General features: G+C 35.0%; 1 protein-coding gene across 1 annotated transcript; it reads left to right on the top strand.

The window, feature by feature from the left end:
- The first annotated feature begins 487 nt into the window (after nt 1-487).
- On the top strand, nt 488-27,198 carry LOC122399753 (muscle, skeletal receptor tyrosine protein kinase-like). Its single transcript, XM_043400677.1, has 9 exons — nt 488-1,103; nt 19,056-19,271; nt 22,590-22,678; nt 22,769-22,909; nt 23,183-23,345; nt 24,033-24,313; nt 24,532-24,705; nt 24,783-24,941; nt 25,441-27,198. The coding sequence occupies exons 1-9, from the start codon at nt 1,049-1,051 to the stop codon at nt 25,741-25,743; spliced, it is 1,581 nt and encodes a 526-aa protein (XP_043256612.1). The 5' UTR covers nt 488-1,048; the 3' UTR covers nt 25,744-27,198.

The raw sequence follows: 27,198 nt of genomic DNA, 5'->3' as shown, positions 1-27,198 counted from the left end.
CGTATTCCCATCAATGAATAAAATTTTACCATAAGCGACATTTAAATTTGCGTATCAGTTTATAAAGTAGGATCTATCGACAAAATTTAAAAAAAATTCGTATTCGTATCTCGGCGAATAAAATTTTCGCCACATCCGTCGTCGCGATAGTGATAATATTGAAACGAAGGTGAAGAGTAGTGAGGACTGTCGGTTGGCACGTGTCGGAGATTAAAGCGCAAGAGGAGGCTTTACCCTTAAGTCGACTAAAAAAGCAACGAGATTACGGAGAACCGTCGCTTCTTGCTTTCCGATAGCGTAGGTCGAGCCTTAGCAATGATGAACCATGCTCTCGTCTCCCGCGTAAATCCTTGGCCAACGTTCGAAAATGCGTGAGCGTTCCACGAGACACCAGTAGACGCGTGTGCGTGACCGCGTTTCCCTGTGTACGGTAATGCGAGGGAGTTCTCGAATGCAGTCTTTAGTCGGTCTTTAGTTTCGAGTAAGCGCCCGTACAAGATAGAGGACTCTCTTCGAATTATCCTAGCGGGCCGGTTTCCTCTTCCGGCTTAACTTTCCTCTCCTCTCTGTTCCTTCGATTCATCGTCTTTGGCCCCCTTAGCCCTCGGTGCTGGATTCTTCGCTCCGCCTCCGACAATCTAACCCTTTCGATCGGTATCGGTTGCTCGTAACGTTTCGTATTTAAAATGTTCGATCGCTGATCCCTCCGATTTTGCACCGTTCGATCCACGAAGAACATTCGCGATGTCAAATTGTGCAGCCGACGCGATGGTGACGCGAAGCAAAGGCTCGTTTGTGCATTTCGATTGATCGTAACATGTGACGGTCGGGGTAGAGAATTTTGTGCGAATAATCGTTTCTACAATGTGAATCGAATTGTTTCGATCTTGATCGAGATTCGAACGGGAGTGTAACACGTTCAAAGACTGACAATGGGGAATGAAGAAATGAAAACGGTAGAGCGTCGTGATTAAAGAAAAAGAGAATCGTTTTTTGAGACCGGGGAGGTGGGGGTGGATTTCCTCCATTTTGGTTCCATTGGCGAGCGATGGAACAACGCAGAATACCAAGAAGAGGCCTTCCCTCGGTAGAAACTCGAACCGGTAAGTTTTAGACGTCGATGTTTACAGATATTTATACAATATTGTTTCCTTTATATTGGCTCTGTATAATCTGATTGGTACACAGGCCAATTTTTGAAAAAATAATACATTTTCTGAGCAACTGGATCTCTCTTCTCATCTTTTTAAAACAATTCTGTATTAATCCATTACATTACATTATATGTATGTATATGTATATGTATATGTATATGTATATGTATATGTATATGTATATGTAATGTAATGGATTAATATAGAATTGTTTATAAATTATTTTTGTCAATGTTTACAACTCGCTAAGTAAAGAATTATTACTATTGCTATATATGGAAAGTGATAAACAAAATTATGTGTTTCAATTATTAAGAAATCTAGTGCACGTTTAATGTTAGATTTATTGCAAATATTTTTATTAAAACTTGCCATTTACAGGGTTACGTAATTAATACGGATCGCACGAATTACTTGCAAAATTCTAGAAGATATCGCGAATGAAATTTATTAATAATTTTAAATGGCATTCGACGCTACGAATAACGAATAGAAACTTGAACGTTATAAATATAAAAATGGCCGCCGTCGAGGTCTAATGTTCTATTATTTAAATGTAAATTGCTAACAGATAATATTTACGAGTATGAAATCTGAATTTAGCGTTAACAAATGTCTTCCAAACGTTCATTTAACTTATACATCACGTGTACAGAGTATTCCCGAATCGTTTTACGAAACGGCGTAATTAACTTTGAAAAACGACGAATTTAGTATATTCGAAAAATATTGGTTATCGATTTATAAGCAAAACTATATTTCTCAAGAACAAGATATAATTAACGTGGAAAACCTAATAATTTGGCCCGATTCAAATATGTAGCCCCTTTTTCTTGCCTCATTGGGGCACTGTTTACCTTAAGGGGACATTTCTAACCTCACACTTTGAAAAAATCAATTTTTTCCATTTTCTAATAGCTTACTTCAAAATATGCTGACAACAGCGACGCCTTTTAATCTTTGTTCAAAGTAAAACTAAACAGGATACAATTAACTAATATGTGGAGAACCTAATAATTTGGTGCAATCCAAATATGTACGTAGCCATTTTCTTATCTTATTAGGGCACTGTTTACCTTAAGGGGGCATTTCTAACCTCACACTTTGAAAAAATCAATTTTTTCCATTTTCTAATAGCTTACTTCAAAATATGCTGACAACAGCGACACCTTTTAATCTTTGTTCAAAGTAAAACTAAACAGGATACAATTAACTAATATGTGGAGAACCTAATAATTTGGTGCAATCCAAATATGTATGTAGCCATTTTCTTATCTTATTAGGGCACTGTTTACCTTAAGGGGGCATTTCTAACCTCACACTTTGAAAAAATCAATTTTTTTTATTAACGACAGCTAAGCCTCTCTTAGACTTATGTGCCCCTTTGGTTGATACATAAAATGTACATTTTAATTGCACTTACGTATATATCTTATACTACTTAACCTAATCAGTCTCGATGTGTTCGTGTTGCTGAGGTTATTAGTGCTTATTTTGATACTTATATCTAGGTTAAATTAACAAGCTTACGATCTTCGAAATATGCTGACAACAGCGACACCTTTAATCGTTGTTCGAGGTAAAACTAAACAATTTGCGGAGAATCTAATAATTTGTAACGGAAGTTTTAACATTGCTTAAGATGTTTTCGAAATCATGTGATCGTAATCATGTCTTAAATATAGTAAATTGTAATTTAAAGCTTTCCGGGACATGCTGCTAATTATTTGTCTGACCCGAATCTCACGAAGCTTGATTTAAATTAAACAGAATTTAGATTACGGCTCGCAATTACGTGAATCGCGACTATTAGCCTAATGGATCGAGAAATAAGCTCGCGTTGTGTGCGGTGGTACGTGAAAAATTCTCTCGCGACAGAAAAAAGTCATTCGATATGGAAATATAACGTCCATAATTGTTACGAACGCCATAAACTAGTTAACGAATTACAATAAATTTAAGAATATTGTACATACTCTCTATAAATCGTTATTAATCACAATTCGCGACAATATTTATTATCTCTATAATTTTCTTCTCTGCTTTTCATACTTTTTTTCGTTTCCTATAATTTCTCCCCTTTTGCATTATCTTTTAATTACAAAGACTCTAAAGCTTAATGAACACAATTTTCATTCAGGGCTACCAAAATTGACTTCCGGTCGAAAAGTTGTAATCGATAATATTAAAAACATAAAACATTTTGTAAAACGACAACAGAAATATTTACGTAATTTATTAGTAAATTCATTAAAAAATCTAATCGAAATTCAAACCCGATGTCGCTTGAAAAATTTTTTGGCGCAGAAAAACGAAGTTTTTTAACTCGGAAAGGTTGACTATTAATCCTTATGGATTATCACATTGCTTTAAAATTGCATTATTGTTTAGTTCTTGTCATATTTGAGCTATAATTTATATCACAAGACTTGTATTTGTTATGTTTGACCCGCTATATGAAAAAGGTAGCTCTTGCAACAATTTCCGTTCGTTTAAAACAAAATCGACTCAAAAATAAAATCTTGTATAAAACAAAAATTATTTTCTAACGTTTTCTTCTGACTCTTATAACTTTGTTGGAAATGTTTCTCATTCTCACGTTGGTGAACGTGCACGTGTGGAAATATTTCTCTTTTCCATGTTGGCAAACATGCACGCCATCTTTTGTTTGAGAATAACAGTTGAAGAGCAGTACCATGTATGCAACGATTCGTGCAATGTTAAAAATATAACCTGAAAAGTATACGCGTCGTTTATTGTCGAATTCTACAGGGTGTCCCGTAAATAGTGTATGAACCGGAAATGGGGGGTAGGTGAGACGATTCTAAGCAACAAAGGTTATGGGCCCAGCAAACTTGACAGACACACCATTTCTTGCAAACTCTTTGCGTCTCTTATATTTTTTATTTTCTTTTTTCTAATAATTCTTGTATTTTTTAGTTTTCTGATCTTCGTTAATTTTATCTTATGGTTATATTTCCGAGGAAACAATTTTTCTGCAGATAAATTCAGTAAAAAAACACACGAATCTTATAAAGAGCTCGACATTGGTAAAAATTTATATCGAACAGTAGTTCGAGTTGAAACGTTCGAACGATAAACTGAGTTTCACACGTATCTGTATCGGGAACAAACGCCAACTAATTCTAAAAAGAGAAACCGGCATAAAAACTAATCCTGTTTTTCTGACTTTTAACTTATCTTTAATATCGACGCGTTCGACCTATCGATAACGCTAACCCGAGAAACGATAACATCGTGCGCTGTATTCGAGTATTCAAAGCAACAACAAACAATTCCTTCTATAGTTACACATTAATGTAAACAAACACGCCATTTATATTATAAATAGTACACTTATATAATGATTTGTATAAAATATACGAACATGAGTGTGCATGTATTGCATAAATAAATTAAATAAATAAATAAATAATAAATAATTTAAATTAAAAAATTTATTACAAAATTGAAATTTAATTCATTAAAAAGTATTACAAAGATCATTTCGTAAATAGAAATTTTACTTGCAATCAGTTTAAAGAAACTGTTGGAAGCACTTTTCTTGCAAATCAACAAAAACATCAACTTTTTAAATTAAACAATCCCAGGAGGGCCAACTTAACAAATTCTTTTCAATTGTTGACAGAGAAATTTTAATTTCACAAGTATATATATAATTGTTAAATAAATAAAAGCATAATAAAATTCGATAAACTTGTTTTATCAAAACTTTCGTACGCAGTTCGATTTTTATACTATCTTCCGAAGCAAGATTTATCTCAACTAACGTGGCAACAATTTTTCTTGTTTGTTGTTGCTAAAGTAAAAATACATGCCCGATAAAACTTCCCTAAACAAGTGTGTCGATACTATTTCGCCATCGCGGTTTTTAAAAATAATTTAATATCTCGACCAACTCGATAATTAAGCTGCTCTCCCTCGTCGGTTGTGAATCGTGCGTTTCAGAGGAAGAACCATACGTACACATAATGCTTCTATTGTAGTTTCTGCCCTAAATCTTGGACTTGCAAAAGAACGCGGTTGGTTACGTTTGGCATCTTCTAAATACCCTGCAATATATATATTTACAAAATTATTAAAATTATATACAGTAAACATTTTATTAGCGTTATTAATTAAGTCTGAGTCGTTGGCTCTGTCTAAATACTGTTTAAAGTTGCATCGACTAAAATAGAAGAAGAAAAACAGTGCACAAAAACATTGTATACAACAAATTACAATTTGGGGAAAAATTTGAGGAAGATATGAAAATTCTATAAAATCAACAATTTTTCTCATCTCTGATAGTTCTTAAACTTAATGAAAGATGAAGATGACGATAGGGGAATGATTAACAATATGATTAACAATGTTATGAATCAACAAAAGGAAGAAAATAAAGAGGAGCTGTTATCTAGATGTTATCATCGATGAACTTATTGTGAATCATAGTATCATGTTATGGTGATAAAAATATACAGGGTGTCCTCGAAAGATATGTTTTAAGCGCCAGGTGATCCTCATAAAAAAAATGCAAAAATATGAAAATTATGTTGTTCTGCATTTTTTTCATATCTTTTTCGAGGAATCATCTAGTGGCCGTTTGTGTACATATCTTTCAAGGACACTCTGTATAGTCTCGTTTAAGATAAACGATGACCCTTGAAATTTCGAAAAGTCAAACTACAATGTTTGCCCCTTTAAATAATTGTTTTCTATCGCCAGGAATAAGCAAGATATTTCAGACATTCCAGTTAAGCAGAACACCCTGTAGACAGTGGCTAAAAAATATTTGATAGCGCGTTCGATGCAACGATAATTAATATTTGTTCAATTGAAAAGTTTGTGTATTTGCGTAGTAATTTTTTGGAAATAATTATTTAACAATTAGCAAAAGAGAAGTCTTGTAGAGAGAAAGAGTAAAATTTTGTATCCCTCATTAATTAACCAATTCTTTTGTACTCTGTAAAAATTCACGCATTTTTAATTACATTTTCGTGTAAAGTATATGAAATATACAGGGTGTTCGGCTACCGCTGGAAAAAATTTAATGGGAGATTCCAGAGGCCAAAATAAGACGAAAATCAAGAATACCAATTTGTTGATGGAGGCTTCGTTAAAAAGTTATTAACAATTAAATTCAAAAATTTCAAATCGTTCTGGAAAAATTATTTTCGGTTGCGGGGGTCAATTTCAATCATTTTTGGTGAATACACATATTTCCGAAATCCTATCCACTTTCGAGAAAAAAAATCGTGTAGATGCTGAAATTGTTCGGCGAAAAAAACATTTTTCGAATCGTTCTAAAAAAATTATTTTCGGTTACGGGGGTTAATTACAATCATTTTTGGTCATTACACATACCCTCGAAATCCTATGTACTTTTGAGAAAAAAATTCCTTACCGAAAATCTAATTAGATGCCTTTTCGACGAAAAAAATAATTTCAAAATATTCTGAAAAAATTATATTTAGTTACAGGGGTTAATTACAAGCATTTTTTATGAATAGACATACCCCCGAAATCCTACCCAGTTTCTAGAAAAAATTCGAGAAGGTGTGAAATTTTTCGACGGAAAAGAAAAATTTCAAATCGATTTGGAAAAAATATTTTTGGTTGCGGGGGTCAATTATAATCATTTTCGGTGAATAGAAATACCCCCGAAATCTTGCGCATCTTCGAGAAAAAAATTCAGTACGGGCGGAAGTTTAAACGTTAATAACTTTTTAACGAAGTCTCCATCAACAAGTTGGTATTCTTGATTTTCGTCTTATTTTGGTCTCTAGAATCCCCCATTAAAATTTTTCCCAGGTGTGGCCGAACACACTGTATATTATTTAATTATTTGCTACGCGCCAAACCAACAATAATTAACCTTTTATTTTTGAAACATAAAATGTACCAATATGTCTGTCGCAAATCGAATGGACAAATTTAGAAAAATCCCTTAATAGTTTCCAAAGAGGTTAGGTTTACGAACGGTTATATATTACTATTGTTTCAAACCAACAATAATTAACCTCTTATTTTTGGAACATAAAATGTAACAATATGTCTGTCGCAAAGCAGATGGACTTTAGAAAATTCCGTTAATAGTTTCCAAAGAGGTTAGGTTTACGAACGGTTGTATATTACTATTGTTTCAAACCAACAATAATTAACCTCTTATTTTTGAAACATAAAATGTACCAATATGTCTGTCGCAAAGCGAATGGACAAATTTAGAAAAATCCGTTAATAGATTCCAAAGAGGTTAGGTTACGAACGGTTGTATATTACTATTGTTTCAAACCAACAATAATTAAGCTCTTATTTTTGGAACATAAAATGTAACAATATGTCTGTCGCAAAGCAGATGGACTTTAGAAAATTCCGTTAATAGTTTCCAAAGAGGTTAGGTTACGAACGGTTGTATATTACTATTGTTTCAAACCAACAATAATTAACCTCTTATTTTTGAAACATAAAATGTACCAATATGTCTGTCGCAAAGCAGATGGAAAAATTTTGAAAAATCCCTTAATAGATTCCAAAGAGGTTAGGTTACGAACGGTTGTATATTACTATTGTTTCAAACCAACAATAATTAACCTCTTATTTTTGGAACATAAAATATACCAATATGGCTGTCGCAAAGCCAATGGACTTTAGAAAATTCCGTTAATAGATTCCAAAGAGGTTAGGTTACGAACGGTTGTATATTACTATTGTTTCAAACCAACAATAATTAACCTCTTATTTTTGGAACATAAAATGTAACAATATGTCTGTCGCAAAGCAGATGGACTTTAGAAAATTCCGTTAATAGTTTCCAAAGAGGTTAGGTTACGAACGGTTGTATATTACTATTGTTTCAAACCAACAATAATTAACCTCTTATTTTTGAAACATAAAATGTACCAATATGTCTGTCGCAAATCGAATGGACAAATTTAGAAAAATCCCTTAATAGTTTCCAAAGAGGTTAGGTTTACGAACGGTTATATATTACTATTGTTTCAAACCAACAATAATTAACCTCTTATTTTTGGAACATAAAATGTAACAATATGTCTGTCGCAAAGCAGATGGACTTTAGAAAATTCCGTTAATAGTTTCCAAAGAGGTTAGGTTTACGAACGGTTGTATATTACTATTGTTTCAAACCAACAATAATTAACCTCTTATTTTTGAAACATAAAATGTACCAATATGTCTGTCGCAAAGCGAATGGACAAATTTAGAAAAATCCGTTAATAGATTCCAAAGAGGTTAGGTTACGAACGGTTGTATATTACTATTGTTTCAAACCAACAATAATTAAGCTCTTATTTTTGGAACATAAAATGTAACAATATGTCTGTCGCAAAGCAGATGGACTTTAGAAAATTCCGTTAATAGTTTCCAAAGAGGTTAGGTTACGAACGGTTGTATATTACTATTGTTTCAAACCAACAATAATTAACCTCTTATTTTTGAAACATAAAATGTACCAATATGTCTGTCGCAAAGCGAATGGACAAATTTAGAAAAATCCGTTAATAGATTCCAAAGAGGTTAGGTTACGAACGGTTGTATATTACTATTGTTTCAAACCAACAATAATTAAGCTCTTATTTTTGGAACATAAAATGTAACAATATGTCTGTCGCAAAGCAGATGGACTTTAGAAAATTCCGTTAATAGTTTCCAAAGAGGTTAGGTTACGAACGGTTGTATATTACTATTGTTTCAAACCAACAATAATTAACCTCTTATTTTTGAAACATAAAATGTACCAATATGTCTGTCGCAAAGCAGATGGAAAAATTTTGAAAAATCCCTTAATAGATTCCAAAGAGGTTAGGTTACGAACGGTTGTATATTACTATTGTTTCAAACCAACAATAATTAACCTCTTATTTTTGGAACATAAAATATACCAATATGGCTGTCGCAAAGCCAATGGACTTTAGAAAATTCCGTTAATAGATTCCAAAGAGGTTAGGTTACGAACGGTTGTATATTACTATTGTTTCAAACCAACAATAATTAACCTCTTATTTTTGGAACATAAAATGTAACAATATGTCTGTCGCAAAGCAGATGGACTTTAGAAAATTCCGTTAATAGTTTCCAAAGAGGTTAGGTTACGAACGGTTGTATATTACTATTGTTTCAAACCAACAATAATTAACCTCTTATTTTTGAAACATAAAATGTACCAATATGTCTGTCGCAAATCGAATGGACAAATTTAGAAAAATCCCTTAATAGTTTCCAAAGAGGTTAGGTTTACGAACGGTTATATATTACTATTGTTTCAAACCAACAATAATTAACCTCTTATTTTTGGAACATAAAATGTAACAATATGTCTGTCGCAAAGCAGATGGACTTTAGAAAATTCCGTTAATAGTTTCCAAAGAGGTTAGGTTTACGAACGGTTGTATATTACTATTGTTTCAAACCAACAATAATTAACCTCTTATTTTTGAAACATAAAATGTACCAATATGTCTGTCGCAAAGCGAATGGACAAATTTAGAAAAATCCGTTAATAGATTCCAAAGAGGTTAGGTTACGAACGGTTGTATATTACTATTGTTTCAAACCAACAATAATTAAGCTCTTATTTTTGGAACATAAAATGTAACAATATGTCTGTCGCAAAGCAGATGGACTTTAGAAAATTCCGTTAATAGTTTCCAAAGAGGTTAGGTTACGAACGGTTGTATATTACTATTGTTTCAAACCAACAATAATTAACCTCTTATTTTTGAAACATAAAATGTACCAATATGTCTGTCGCAAAGCGAATGGACAAATTTAGAAAAATCCGTTAATAGATTCCAAAGAGGTTAGGTTACGAACGGTTGTATATTACTATTGTTTCAAACCAACAATAATTAAGCTCTTATTTTTGGAACATAAAATGTAACAATATGTCTGTCGCAAAGCAGATGGACTTTAGAAAATTCCGTTAATAGTTTCCAAAGAGGTTAGGTTACGAACGGTTGTATATTACTATTGTTTCAAACCAACAATAATTAACCTCTTATTTTTGAAACATAAAATGTACCAATATGTCTGTCGCAAAGCAGATGGAAAAATTTTGAAAAATCCCTTAATAGATTCCAAAGAGGTTAGGTTACGAACGGTTGTATATTACTATTGTTTCAAACCAACAATAATTAACCTCTTATTTTTGGAACATAAAATATACCAATATGGCTGTCGCAAAGCCAATGGACTTTAGAAAATTCCGTTAATAGATTCCAAAGAGGTTAGGTTACGAACGGTTGTATATTACTATTGTTTCAAACCAACAATAATTAACCTCTTATTTTTGGAACATAAAATGTAACAATATGTCTGTCGCAAAGCAGATGGACTTTAGAAAATTCCGTTAATAGTTTCCAAAGAGGTTAGGTTACGAACGGTTGTATATTACTATTGTTTCAAACCAACAATAATTAACCTCTTATTTTTGAAACATAAAATGTACCAATATGTCTGTCGCAAATCGAATGGACAAATTTAGAAAAATCCCTTAATAGTTTCCAAAGAGGTTAGGTTTACGAACGGTTATATATTACTATTGTTTCAAACCAACAATAATTAACCTCTTATTTTTGGAACATAAAATGTAACAATATGTCTGTCGCAAAGCAGATGGACTTTAGAAAATTCCGTTAATAGTTTCCAAAGAGGTTAGGTTTACGAACGGTTGTATATTACTATTGTTTCAAACCAACAATAATTAACCTCTTATTTTTGAAACATAAAATGTACCAATATGTCTGTCGCAAAGCGAATGGACAAATTTAGAAAAATCCGTTAATAGATTCCAAAGAGGTTAGGTTACGAACGGTTGTATATTACTATTGTTTCAAACCAACAATAATTAAGCTCTTATTTTTGGAACATAAAATGTAACAATATGTCTGTCGCAAAGCAGATGGACTTTAGAAAATTCCGTTAATAGTTTCCAAAGAGGTTAGGTTACGAACGGTTGTATATTACTATTGTTTCAAACCAACAATAATTAACCTCTTATTTTTGAAACATAAAATGTACCAATATGTCTGTCGCAAAGCGAATGGACAAATTTAGAAAAATCCGTTAATAGATTCCAAAGAGGTTAGGTTACGAACGGTTGTATATTACTATTGTTTCAAACCAACAATAATTAAGCTCTTATTTTTGGAACATAAAATGTAACAATATGTCTGTCGCAAAGCAGATGGACTTTAGAAAATTCCGTTAATAGTTTCCAAAGAGGTTAGGTTACGAACGGTTGTATATTACTATTGTTTCAAACCAACAATAATTAACCTCTTATTTTTGAAACATAAAATGTACCAATATGTCTGTCGCAAAGCGAATGGACAAATTTAGAAAAATCCCTTAATAGATTCCAAAGAGGTTAGGTTACGAACGGTTGTATATTACTATTGTTTCAAACCAACAATAATTAACCTCTTATTTTTGGAACATAAAATATACCAATATGGCTGTCGCAAAGCCAATGGACTTTAGAAAATTCCGTTAATAGATTCCAAAGAGGTTAGGTTACGAACGGTTGTATATTACTATTGTTTCAAACCAACAATAATTAAGCTCTTATTTTTGGAACATAAAATGTAACAATATGTCTGTCGCAAAGCAGATGGACTTTAGAAAATTCCGTTAATAGTTTCCAAAGAGGTTAGGTTACGAACGGTTGTATATTACTATTGTTTCAAACCAACAATAATTAACCTCTTATTTTTGAAACATAAAATGTACCAATATGTCTGTCGCAAAGCGAATGGACAAATTTAGAAAAATCCGTTAATAGATTCCAAAGAGGTTAGGTTACGAACGGTTGTATATTACTATTGTTTCAAACCAACAATAATTAAGCTCTTATTTTTGGAACATAAAATGTAACAATATGTCTGTCGCAAAGCAGATGGACTTTAGAAAATTCCGTTAATAGTTTCCAAAGAGGTTAGGTTACGAACGGTTGTATATTACTATTGTTTCAAACCAACAATAATTAACCTCTTATTTTTGAAACATAAAATGTACCAATATGTCTGTCGCAAAGCAGATGGAAAAATTTTGAAAAATCCCTTAATAGATTCCAAAGAGGTTAGGTTACGAACGGTTGTATATTACTATTGTTTCAAACCAACAATAATTAACCTCTTATTTTTGGAACATAAAATATACCAATATGGCTGTCGCAAAGCCAATGGACTTTAGAAAATTCCGTTAATAGATTCCAAAGAGGTTAGGTTACGAACGGTTGTATATTACTATTGTTTCAAACCAACAATAATTAACCTCTTATTTTTGGAACATAAAATGTAACAATATGTCTGTCGCAAAGCAGATGGACTTTAGAAAATTCCGTTAATAGTTTCCAAAGAGGTTAGGTTACGAACGGTTGTATATTACTATTGTTTCAAACCAACAATAATTAACCTCTTATTTTTGAAACATAAAATGTACCAATATGTCTGTCGCAAATCGAATGGACAAATTTAGAAAAATCCCTTAATAGTTTCCAAAGAGGTTAGGTTACGAACGGTTATATATTACTATTGTTTCAAACCAACAATAATTAACCTCTTATTTTTGGAACATAAAATGTAACAATATGTCTGTCGCAAAGCAGATGGACTTTAGAAAATTCCGTTAATAGTTTCCAAAGAGGTTAGGTTTACGAACGGTTGTATATTACTATTGTTTCAAACCAACAATAATTAACCTCTTATTTTGAAACATAAAATGTACCAATATGTCTGTCGCAAAGCGAATGGACAAATTTAGAAAAATCCGTTAATAGATTCCAAAGAGGTTAGGTTACGAACGGTTGTATATTACTATTGTTTCAAACCAACAATAATTAAGCTCTTATTTTTGGAACATAAAATGTAACAATATGTCTGTCGCAAAGCAGATGGACTTTAGAAAATTCCGTTAATAGTTTCCAAAGAGGTTAGGTTACGAACGGTTGTATATTACTATTGTTTCAAACCAACAATAATTAACCTCTTATTTTTGAAACATAAAATGTACCAATATGTCTGTCGCAAAGCGAATGGACAAATTTAGAAAAATCCGTTAATAGATTCCAAAGAGGTTAGGTTACGAACGGTTGTATATTACTATTGTTTCAAACCAACAATAATTAAGCTCTTATTTTTGGAACATAAAATGTAACAATATGTCTGTCGCAAAGCAGATGGACTTTAGAAAATTCCGTTAATAGTTTCCAAAGAGGTTAGGTTACGAACGGTTGTATATTACTATTGTTTCAAACCAACAATAATTAACCTCTTATTTTTGAAACATAAAATGTACCAATATGTCTGTCGCAAAGCGAATGGACAAATTTAGAAAAATCCCTTAATAGATTCCAAAGAGGTTAGGTTACGAACGGTTGTATATTACTATTGTTTCAAACCAACAATAATTAACCTCTTATTTTGGAACATAAAATATACCAATATGGCTGTCGCAAAGCCAATGGACTTTAGAAAATTCCGTTAATAGATTCCAAAGAGGTTAGGTTACGAACGGTTGTATATTACTATTGTTTCAAACCAACAATAATTAAGCTCTTATTTTTGGAACATAAAATGTAACAATATGTCTGTCGCAAAGCAGATGGACTTTAGAAAATTCCGTTAATAGTTTCCAAAGAGGTTAGGTTACGAACGGTTGTATATTACTATTGTTTCAAACCAACAATAATTAACCTCTTATTTTTGAAACATAAAATGTACCAATATGTCTGTCGCAAAGCGAATGGACAAATTTAGAAAAATCCGTTAATAGATTCCAAAGAGGTTAGGTTACGAACGGTTGTATATTACTATTGTTTCAAACCAACAATAATTAAGCTCTTATTTTTGGAACATAAAATGTAACAATATGTCTGTCGCAAAGCAGATGGACTTTAGAAAATTCCGTTAATAGTTTCCAAAGAGGTTAGGTTACGAACGGTTGTATATTACTATTGTTTCAAACCAACAATAATTAACCTCTTATTTTTGAAACATAAAATGTACCAATATGTCTGTCGCAAAGCAGATGGAAAAATTTTGAAAAATCCCTTAATAGATTCCAAAGAGGTTAGGTTACGAACGGTTGTATATTACTATTGTTTCAAACCAACAATAATTAACCTCTTATTTTTGGAACATAAAATATACCAATATGGCTGTCGCAAAGCCAATGGACTTTAGAAAATTCCGTTAATAGATTCCAAAGAGGTTAGGTTACGAACGGTTGTATATTACTATTGTTTCAAACCAACAATAATTAACCTCTTATTTTTGGAACATAAAATGTAACAATATGTCTGTCGCAAAGCAGATGGACTTTAGAAAATTCCGTTAATAGTTTCCAAAGAGGTTAGGTTACGAACGGTTGTATATTACTATTGTTTCAAACCAACAATAATTAACCTCTTATTTTTGAAACATAAAATGTACCAATATGTCTGTCGCAAATCGAATGGACAAATTTAGAAAAATCCCTTAATAGTTTCCAAAGAGGTTAGGTTTACGAACGGTTATATATTACTATTGTTTCAAACCAACAATAATTAACCTCTTATTTTTGGAACATAAAATGTAACAATATGTCTGTCGCAAAGCAGATGGACTTTAGAAAATTCCGTTAATAGTTTCCAAAGAGGTTAGGTTTACGAACGGTTGTATATTACTATTGTTTCAAACCAACAATAATTAACCTCTTATTTTTGAAACATAAAATGTACCAATATGTCTGTCGCAAAGCGAATGGACAAATTTAGAAAAATCCGTTAATAGATTCCAAAGAGGTTAGGTTACGAACGGTTGTATATTACTATTGTTTCAAACCAACAATAATTAACCTCTTATTTTTGGAACATAAAATGTAACAATATGTCTGTCGCAAAGCAGATGGACTTTAGAAAATTCCGTTAATAGTTTCCAAAGAGGTTAGGTTACGAACGGTTGTATATTACTATTGTTTCAAACCAACAATAATTAACCTCTTATTTTTGAAACATAAAATGTACCAATATGTCTGTCGCAAAGCGAATGGACAAATTTAGAAAAATCCGTTAATAGATTCCAAAGAGGTTAGGTTACGAACGGTTGTATATTACTATTGTTTCAAACCAACAATAATTAACCTCTTATTTTTGGAACATAAAATGTAACAATATGTCTGTCGCAAAGCCAATGGACTTTAGAAAATTCCGTTAATAGTTTCCAAAGAGGTTAGGTTTACGAACGGTTGTATATTACTATTGTTTCGGGCGTGAAAATACTTGAGCACGACCCTGAGCTTAATAATAAAGCGCAGTGAGAGTAATATCCTCGCAGCTTTGCATCAAAGTGGGCACGATATCAGAGGTCATTTGTTCACCCATCGTCAACTTCCACATACCATGAATAACGACAAAGTGCATAGGTCATCAATGATGTAGGTAATAATAATATACTTTATAAGAAAGAGCGTTTCAAACTTGGACAGCGCGATCGTTAGATCCTTCTTGGAATAATCGTCTCTAAGATGCTCGTAATCAGCGGCCATTGCGTTTAGCTTCGAGAAGGTTTAATACCGTTGACGAAATTCGAATAACAACGCTACTAAGGCCGAATCGTCGTTGATTGGAGGATACTTCTCCCTGTGTAACAGAAATTGTAACGTGCGTGGACCAATTAACACATTTGTTGCCATAGCGGTCACCGGTGACCGACACTTTGGATTTAAAACTTGTTGCAATATTGTTTACAATGGAACCCTGATACTAGTAAAATTGTAATTAACGCTATTTTAATTTGGAACACTGTAAAATAACTTTACCATTGAATTATCGAATATTTCTGTGTTTCTATCATTTTAATAAATGTCGAGGGCATCTTTAAACTTGAAACTCTCGTTACTTCGAGAATTTTCAAAATTACACGATTTTCTTGAACTGCCTGAAATAAAATTTTATATACATGTATTATCGAACAGACTGTTACTTGAAAAAATCACTTTACTTTTTATTATTACTTCTGACGAGGCACTGCTTTACATTCCCCTGAATTTAATATCTGACTTCAGAGAGTGACGGACCAGACAGGGACGATTTAAAATAAAAGATGCATTTTCAAACGGACAATTTAATTATAAAATTTATCCAAGGGATTAAAAGTTCGAAAGAGTCGCGAACACGTTTGGACGTGTTTGGATAACAGCTCCAAAAGCAACAATGGCTACCGTGTCCTTGAAACGATTACATTCCTGTTGTGGGATTACAGTATTTACAGTCGTATCTGCTCGGCTTGTTCCCCTAAGTGGGCCGTTTCGAGAGAACCGAAACCCAAGAACGTTCTGTAGAAAACGAGAGGTCTGATGAATACAGCAAACCTCGTAGAGATGCATAGAAAGGCAAAGAATACGAAGCGATAATAGGTACACATAGCGAGACTCGTTGTCGGAGAGCGCTGACCGCAGAGATAACGCTTTGACCCGTTACAAGCTTCAAGCACCAAATGAATGCCTTCACTGTCTCTTCCAAGCCCGGCCCAATCCAAATATGTAGCCCTTTTTCTTACCAGTTCGCCCTTTATTAACCGCCCACCACGCTCTCGCCAAATTCGACCATTATTTACCTTACGGGGGCATTTCTAACCTCACACTTTGGAAAAATCATACATTTCCATTTTCTCGCAGCTTACGGTCTTCGAAGCATGCTGACAACAGCGACACCTTTTAATCCTCGTTCAAAATAAAGCTACATTACCGGGATAAGGAAGTGATCAAAGTGAGTCCATTCGTAATTTCTTATAAAAATTCACTCGACTGGATTTTCGCTTTATCGCAGTTTTCTATAAACGGATTGATATTTAATCCATTGCATTGTCCATTTATTCAAGTTTCTTTCGAATTTAAAAAAAAAAAATTACTCAAGATTGATCTTTATTTACTCTCAATTCTAAGTGTTTACCCTCACCTTCTCAGTCTTTGCTCTTAATCTTGAGCGTACATACTCAACCTTATTGGGTAACACTGAGTATCCAAATAGTGATTGATCTCTCGTAGAGTGATACACAAACGTTTCATTAAATTGCTGATTTTAAATGGACAGAGCGGACGAAAAATCATACAGAGTCCTTTTCTTCAACTGCCGTTCGTTCTTTCTCGTTCGTTCTCACCCGCCATCCTTTTCTTCGACTGCCGTTTGTTTTTTTTTTTTCATTTGCTCTCGCTTGTTCTCACTCGCCATCCTTTTCTACGGTTGTCGAATACGACTGTCGGCAAAAGATAAAGGCGCCTTCGAGGCTCAACGATATCGCTGTGTCCAAACATCTGTTGATGTCAAAATTCGCCATTGCTCTACGAAAAATGAACGCACCATGTTCATTTTAAGAATCATTACTGTACAGGCGTGTCTCTAGAAAGATATAAAACATACTGTACAATAAATACTACAAAACAGATATACGTACAATGTATATGTTTACTTGATATTGACTAATACGACATATATGCGACATATAATGCTATTTTACTACTGTATGTCATATATATGTTACTGTGAAACACCGAAATCTGGAGAATGTCGACTTTCACCGGTGAATGTCAACATTCACATAGTCGCTTAGTGTATGACCGAAATATTTGCTAAACACCCTCATTTCTGACTTACACCGGTAAATGTTGACATTCACCATGCACTAATGGTGAGTGTTGAACATGTTGGAGATTTATATTTTCTTCTCCGTAATTCAGTCGCTATAAAACGTCACAAGGGTGACGTAACTTTTTCGCCTCTCTTTCTGAAAGGATCTAACCCAGACCTAACCCAGACCTAACCCAGACCTAACCCAGACCTAACCCAGATCTAACCCAGACCTAACCGAGATCTAATCCAGATCTAACCCAGACCTAACCCAGACCTAACCGAGACCTAACCCAGACCTAACCGAAATCTAATCCAGACCTAACCCAGACCTAACCGAAATCTAATCCAGACCTAACCCAGACCTAACCGAAATCTAATCCAGACCTAACCCAGACCTAACCGAAATCTAATCCAGACCTAACCCAGACCTGACCCAGACCCTAGATTTGGGTTAGGTCTGGGTTAGGTCTGGATTAGATTTCGGTTAGGTCTGGGTTAGGTCTGGATTAGATCTGAGTTAGGTCTGGGTTAGGTCTGGGTTAGGTCTGGATTAGATTTGAGTTAGGTCTGGGTTAGGTCTGGATTAGATCTGAGTTAGGTCTGGGTTAGGTCTGGGTTAGGTCTGGGTTAGGTCTGGATTAGATCTGAGTTAGGTCTGGGTTAGGTCTGGGTTAGGTCTGGGTTAGGTCTGGGTTAGGTCTGGAATAAGTCTGAATTAAGTCTGGGTTAGGTCTGGATTAGGTCTGGGTTAGGTCTGGGTTAGGTCTGGGTTAGGTCTGGGTTAGAAAAAGATCACGATTTACTGCAGTATCCATTTAGAGAGCCAGTCGCTTGTTTTTTGACTCTTCTGTTTTGGACCTCCATCAGAGCATATCTGTGATTGTCGACACACACCGGAGAGGGTCCAAATGTACAACAATGTAATGAAATATTCGATCTTTCACCGACGTATTTGGTATCTGTTGACATTCACCGGTGAAAGTTGACATTCTCCAATTTCGGTCATTCACGGTAACATATACACAATAAATAATATATATGCTTGCATTTCAAAGTAATAAAAGACAAAGAAAAAGTAAGTTGGCAGGGAAATTTGAACCCTAACCCAAAACGTATTCTGCAAAATAAAAAGTAGTTCTTTGATACTAGGAATATGCTATAACTTGCATCTGCTATTTTTTCAAAAGCAATTGCCACGACTGTAAGGTCCCCTAATCATAGCCATCTTTATTTTCTAGCACGATTTCAATAATACGTAAATATTGTTCCAGAACCATCAGTAAACACGTCCACTCATCAATTCGAAGAAATAGCGAGCACGCTGCTTATCAACGGAAATTCCGAGATAACAGGATGCAGAGATCGGCCACAGATTTGTGGAAAAGAGGCAGCATGTCGTACGTTCTACGACAGTACATCGATGTGCGTCTGTCCACACGACCTGTCACCGCCGACGGCCGACTTGAAATGCCCAAATCGTCTAATAGGTCAGACCCAGATCTTGTTTTTACGTTTCCTTATAACCTAAAATATGTTTATAAGCAAAGGACGTTTCTTCGACCAATTCGCTACTAAAAATTGTTGTTTACATGTGACAGACAGTAAATTTTCAACATGTATCGTTGTGGTAGTAACACACACTATGCTGTATCTGTCGGTACGATTACTTTTCAAATATTAAATACTTGAGTATAAAGTTGTACACTTGAGCAAAGTAACTTGCCCAGAAAGACGTTCGAACGTAAATTGATGACATCTCGACAGTTGTGGGAGGGGAGGGGAAGGTTACAAATTTTACTTGAAAAGTGGAGATCTTTTTTACATATAATGAGACTTTATTGTATAAAAAAAGCACAGAAAGATAAATCAATTTTTAGAAAATCGTTTTAAAGCAGTAGATTGAAGGCTTCTGAACGCTTCTGTTTTTTGGTGTAATTTGCGGGGTATTTATCAGAAGAAATAGGAGAATGGTACTCGAGGCGGCTCGTGGGTCGGATTACAGCAATAATGTAAACACAGCCGGCAGCTGGTTTGACCTATAGGTGGCGTCTGTGTATGGTTGGCTCAATGCGCAAGTAGTCGTGTATTGAGCGCGCAAGTACCGTGAAAACAAAATGGCGCGCTCACCAATAGACGACGTTTTCTGTAGGGTTCGTTTAATCGCAGGCGTAACGAGGGCGGTGCTAGTATTTCGTCCCAGCATTTCTCCTGTTGTTTATCTTTAGCTTCTTGGAACCGTATTAGGTACAAACTACTGTTAGATTCCGAATTGTGGAATTGAGTTTAACGCTTTAATGATTGTTACGATGGTCACCGGTGACCGGCACTTTGAACTTACGTGTTGCAATGTTGTTTACAATGGAAAAACCCTGACACTTGCTAAATTGTAAATGACGCCTCTAATTTGAAATATTGTAAAATAACAAATTGAATTATCGAATATTTCTATGTTTCTACAATTTGAACAAATGTTGAGGACATCTTTGTACATGGAAAACTGTTTTTAAGTTGTTTTAAGTTGTAACAAAAAGTCTCCTCCACCTTTCGAAGTAGTATAACATTCTTTTTAAGAAGATTCGTAGAAAGAATTAGAGAAGGGATAGTACAAAGTTTCTTAATGACTAAATGTAGAAGTTGAAAATGTCGATGCCTATGACTAAGGATGATGCGCTGGCTGGCGTTTACACGAGATTATCGATTACTATCTACCAGATTTATGATACTAGACTGGATGTACCAAGTATGCGCTGTTATTTACAAAAGATTGTGTCCGAAATCAATGGTTATCCAAACACATAGCTTCTGCCAAATTTGTAACATTTACCTTTTCGCAAATATGCTTCCAAGTCTTGTAAATAGACCATTGTTGAACACGCAATCTCACTTAGTAATCGTAATAACCTTATCCGTATTATCGCGTACTCCTCGCCTTTTCGTTCGAGTCACCACAACGTTCCTCTCATTTTTCGATCAAAATATACAAAGCACCTACTCTTTAAAAACCTCTAACTAGCAATACTTGAGCATAAATGATATTTCCTCGTTCACGTGAATTTTATCGCTTCTAAATAGTACTGTGGCGCGCTTTTGCTGATGGAGGAAGTGAGAAAGATCATAGAAGGGTAGAATAGGAAAGGAGAGAAGCGTATATAATATACAGGGTGTTCGGCCACTCCTGGGAAATATTTTAATGGGGGATTCTAGAAGCCAAAATAAGACGAAAATCAAGAATACCAATTTGTTGATGGAGGCTTCGTCAAAAACTTATTAACGTTTAAAGTTCCGCCCGTACTGAATTTTTTTCTCGAAAATGCGAAAGATTTCGGGGCTATGTCTATTCACCAAAAATGATTGTAATTGACCCCCGCAACCAAAAATAATTTTTTCAAAACGATATCAAATTTTTTTTTTCCGTCGAAAAATTTCACGCATTCTCGAATTTTTTTCTAGAAAGTGGGTCGGATTTCGAGGGTACGTCTATTCACCAAAAATTATTGTAATTGACCCCCGCAACCAAAAATAATTTTTCCAAAACGATTTCTAATTTTTTTTTTTCGTCGAAAAAAGGCACTTAATTAGATTTTCGGTAAGGAATTTTTTTCTCGAAAGTGCGTAGGATTTCGGGGGTATGTGCAATGACCAAAAATGATTATAATTGACCCCCGCAACCAAAAATAATTTTTTCAAAACGATTTGAAATTTTTTTTTTCCGTCGAAAAATTTCACGCATTCTCGAATTTTTTTCTCGAAAGTGGGTCGGATTTCGAGGGTACGTCTATTCACCAAAAATGATTATAATTGACCCCCGCAACCAAAAATAATTTTTCCAAAACGATTTCAAATTTTTTTTTTTTCGTCGAAAAAGGCACCTAATTAGATATTCGGTAAGGAATTTTTTTCTTGAAAGTGCGTAGGATTTCGGGGGTATGTGTAATGACCAAAAATGATTATAATTGACCCCCGCAACCAAAAATAATTTTTCCAAACACAATTTTAAACTTTTGAATTTAATTGTTAATAACTTTTTAATGAAGCCTCCATCAACAAATTGGTATTCTTGATTTTCGTCTTATTTTGGCCTCTAGAGTCTCCCATTAAAATTTTTCCCAGGGATGGCCGAACACCCTGTATAGGAACGTGGTGTCAGTCAAGCGCCTGCGAGAAAGACAAGAGCCGTAGCCCTCTGGTGGCGTGTACGAGAGTTAATGCCACGGTACTTTCCATTTTCTTTTCGTGGAAGAAATCTCGATTGTACACTCCAATATTCCGGAGATGAGCGTTACAGTGTCCCATAGTACACTCTTCTACAGCATCAATAGATGAATTATTATTGTATAAACGATCGTGTACCTGAGTAAATATAGATAAACTAGCATGCCCCGTCTCGGCTTCGCCCGACCTTGTGCAAAAGCAATTTATGACCAAACGATCGTCCTGACATGTATATCCGCGATAATGCAATCCTCTCGCGAGAATGCGCTCGAGAAGCTTCGCCACCTGGCGGTAACATCGCAGTACTGCTACGGGTGAGGTATCGCGCGGGCCAAATACATTTTATATAGGGAAAACACACCATCATAAAAGTGCGCGTATAACGCATATTCGTAGAAATTTTTCGACGTTTTTTTTTTATAAACCATCAGTGAAAGTAGACTTTTCCAACGCATGTACTCGTTTGAAAATCGGTTGAGTGGTTCTCGAGTTATAAAATCACGAACATAGGACAACTTATTTTTATATATATAGATAAAGAACGCTTCCCATTCAACTGATCTGAAACTAATAATTATTTAATATTATTCTAGTTCCTCTAACACCACGACCTATACCGAACATAATACCTCCAAATGGTAACTCTACTAATAGTTCGACTGCCCTTCCAGAAGCGGAACAGGTAACTATTTATTCTAAAAGTATGAATAAATATAGTTTTTATAGATTTCGTACCGTTTGGTGGGGCTAATATTTCCATATTATTCGACAGGTAGAGCGATCGAGACAAAGGGTACCTGAAATAATAGGAATTGCTATAGCTTTCATCGCGGTATTAGTAATTTTGCTGAGCATAGTATACTGCGTCAGGAAACGGAGTTACAACATCAAATCGCAAAGGAATTCTCTGGATGTTCGTATATATACATTATAATATTTATTTGTGAAAAATGGGAACAGTGAAAATAGTTGTTTACCAATGTTTTGAAAATAATGTAATAAATTTCATAACGTAGGTAATTTCTGAAAGATCGATGATACTTTTAACAATATAGCATTATATTTGGTGTAAATGAATGTAATTACATATGTAAATAGTAATCGTGTAAAATTTAAGTAACGGTAATCAATTGTTTGTTTATAATTAAAAATTGTCACGGGAATACCTTGTACATGTTCTATTCAGGGTACACCGATGAATCTGAAGAAAGGTTTGCTGTTAGCGAATAAGTACACGCCTAATCCACAGTATTTCAGTTGCGCTTCGCTAGAGGTGCCGATTCTGCAGCGCGAATCTCTCGTATTTGTACAAGACATCGGCGAGGGATGCTTTGGAAAAGTGTATAAAGGTATATGACCAACTTAATAATACAATAAAAACTTTTATTTTGCTATTTTACGTACGGCATAGAAATGACATTCGTTATTTTTGCCAACGGGGCAATGTCATTGATGGTATCGTCTCTTGAAACATGATTAAAGTATTGTTTTTGGTGGTTTGTTCACCTGGAAAAAGGAAGAAACGGTTCCCAGGTGACGATTAACCGGTAAGACGCTCGCCTATCATGCAACGACATTATCCATTTGCAATCATTTCCTCGACGTGACGCAGACCCTCCAAACTACCATTGTAGTAGCTATGCACGGCTGCGCGTGCGCGGAACACAGTGCTCGAAGTCGCATGCGCAGTAGCGTGCACTCGACGCGAGGGAACCAAAGAACAATTTGAGCCATACATATCACAGAACATCTTTTACAGTAATTTCTTTACAATCATTTTATATCAGAGGTTGTTCCAAAAAACTAAAAGCAATGGTTTGTACAAAAGTATACTGTTAAAATATAATTAAAATCGGAAAAAGCCAACTTGACCAAAAATGCACTCGTTTGCATGGTAGCCATATTGAATAAGCTATTTCATCTGGGAACAGTTCTTCTGTATTTACTGAACGATCAAACCACCAAAACACTGTGTATTAATGTTATTAACATTCTCCTTATTCAAAGTCGCTAAAAGTAACAATTTCTTTTTCCAGGAGAATTATCTACCGGAGATTCGAAGGAAATCGTCGCGATAAAGGTCCTGAAAGATTCCGTCTCCCACGAAGCCGAAGAGAACTTCATGCGAGAAGTCGATATTATGTCCACGTTTGGGCATAAAAATATTTTGTCGTTGAAAGGGGTAGTGCTTCGAGACGCCAACAACAGTCCTTGGATGGTTTTCGAATATATGCCTTACGGGGATCTGGCCGAGGTTTTGCGATCGAATAACCGTCAAGTTAGATCGTCGAAATCTGGACTGCAACCTTTAACGCAGGTAAATCCCCTTTGAACCACATTTTAGCTTTATCTTCTGTCTCTTTGTTTAATTTGCGTATTTCTGTTGCACTTGAAACGGAAATCTGTTGATTTTTATACGTTACCTCCGGCTATCTCTGGCTTATAATATATAATAATTAAACTATAAAGTATAAGTTGTTTCAATTCTGTTTGAAATTATTTAACGAAAAAATACTGTACGTTTACGCGTTACAGGAGTCTTTACATTGGATAACGATACAAATCGCAGCCGGCATGGCTTACTTGTCCGGCCAAAGATTCGTCCATCGGGATTTAGCCTGCAGAAATTGTCTGGTTGGTTCCGGCCTAGTTGTAAAAATTGCTGATTTCGGCATGTCGCGGGACGTGTACACTTGCGATTATTACAAAGTACGGTAAATCGATTTATAAATTATCAAATTACGAAATCAAACAATCCGACTAACGAACAAATTGTATCTATTCAGATAGGAGGATCTCGTCTCCTACCGATCCGATGGATGTCACCGGAAAGCGTGATGTACGGACGTTTTACGCTGGAAAGCGACGTCTGGAGCTTCGGAGTTGTCCTCTGGGAAATTTATTCCTTCGGCAAACAACCATACTACGGGCACAACAACAAAGAAGTATGGGGAAATCCACAAAAAAAAAAACGATCGCCAAATATTTACTTTCGTTCCACTAATTTCTTCGTGGCGCTATCTTCGAAACTATTTATCGTCCTTCCACGAGAAGAAGGCACAGCGTGTTTACATCCCCACTCTTGCTGCAATCCGCTGATTGGCTGACTTCGTCACAGTTTTCGACCAATCCTGTGAGTCAGCGGGCTGCAACAGGAGTGGGGATGTAAACACGTTTTGTCTTCTTCTCGTGGAAGAACGATGTCTGAATGGTTTTCGAATAAAAATAACATTGGCAAAAGAAATTAATACGAGTACAAAGAAAATGTCTTATAATCATAATGATCGTCCGTATACACTTGTAGTGTTCTTTCTGTTTCTCCCGATTTATTAACCACAACGACTCTGCTCTCGTCGACGCACACCTAACCTAACTTTAACCTTGCATCACCATATATTATTGAAAAGCAAAGTGCATCATTCTCTTATTTAACGTTGTTTTTAGGTAGTAAAACTGATATTCCAAGGAATAATGCTAATTCCGCCGGAAGAATGTCCACCGTTTGCATGCCAGCTGATGCGAGAATGCTGGAAAACGGACCCAAAGGATAGAATAAAATTCGCAGAGATATTAGAGAGGCTTGAAAAAGCGCAAGGTAAATCCATCCAACAAGAAACGTTACCAAGACCGCCTCAAGGACCCGTCACCATTCGAACCCTGGATGCACTGGATCCCGATGGTTATTTATTGCCTGCACCGACAATACCGCACGAATACTTGCAAACACTACCAATTTTACCCAATTAACAACGCGTTGGTCGTAAGTCTAGCGACTAATAAACGTTATTTTGCTCCGTACGAATGAAAGGACTGAATCGTGAAGAGCATCGATCTCATTGTCGGTAAAATATCGGTATTCGGAATTTGTTTATACAGTGAAAGTTGAATGTATGCCCGAAAATTGGGACCCCAAGCCTGGTGTAGTCCGGGTCACGATATAGCGAGGTTATAAACTAAACTCTTTAGAGCCGGCACTAACTGCTGCTACAGCACTTAGGGTTGTACATGACATCTTGCTTGAGGATGCCTTTCTATGTCCATAATTGCACCATCTTTTTTCATTTTCTACCAGCATATATTATAAGCAGGTAAATTAAGATATCGAAGGCTTGAGTAAGACCTTTACCTGCTACGATACCTCTAAAAATGGTGACACTTGATAAAAACATTTCTTCGTACAGCCCCGACTATGGTTTAAGACCCTCAGCTGCTCGTATTCCTGTCAATTCACCTGTTCCAGGAGCTAACCTCGCTATATCGTGGCCCGGACTATACTTATAGAGTAGATAGATAGATTCTAATTATAGAAACTCCCCTCAATAGTGGAGACGAGCAATGATCATTTACCTATATAGTATCTTTTACGGATACATTCATCACAGTTCCAGGCAAGTTCCATCTGTTGACATAATGTATAAACAAAAGATGATCTTGAAACAGTGTTATTTCTCTTCGGGATTAACGAGAACAATAATCTCATCATGTTTAATTGCGTGTACGACACATTGGTAAGCCGAACGGTTCGTCAACAATTGAAATTTCGTTCCGTTCGGCCAAAGTACCCTTTTTCGTCTCACAACCGTCCAATTTTGGTGTTCTTTAACCTTTGGTGGTTCAAATGAGCAAAACTCGACCTCCTCTCAGTAAGACACATTTAATGAGCACGAGGCTTCGTTACAGACAAAAAACACACAGTACAATAGTAGTACGTCAGAAGAACTCTAGGTGGCGCAGAAACAAATGGCGCTTTATTTCTAACATAACCCATTCTAATCTATCAACTTCCTTTTGGGTTCTTAATAACGATTCGCGATCTGCAACGCTTTGCCTCTAAAAATAATATAACAATTAAATCGTAAAGCCATAACCTTGAAACCGCAAGGACACAAAAAAGAAAATTACTTTACGGAGGTATATATGATAAGAAATAACAAATTATTTGCTTGTAAAATGATAATAAATAGCATTCTTCGTTAAGTTTCAAGAATCCGTGAAATCTTTAATATTAATTGTTCTCGTCCATTTCAAAGAGTCTTCGACGCGATCAAATTTTATAAAATTGTGTAGTCGGTTTCCGATCAGCCCGAATAAACATAATCGTCGTTGCGACAATGATTTTTATAATCAAGACACTGAAAGGAAACACTATCAGAAGGATATCAGGGGAATCGTGAGAGTTAGAGCTAATCGAACTCTCGTTGT

Source organism: Colletes gigas, unplaced genomic scaffold (genome assembly GCF_013123115.1).
Source record: "Colletes gigas isolate AHSC1104 unplaced genomic scaffold, ASM1312311v1 Colletes_gigas_Sc00015, whole genome shotgun sequence".
Lineage (NCBI taxonomy): Eukaryota > Metazoa > Arthropoda > Insecta > Hymenoptera > Colletidae > Colletes > Colletes gigas.
The sequence above is the reverse complement of the archived record's forward strand: the minus strand, read 5'-3'. Positions and strand labels throughout refer to the sequence as shown.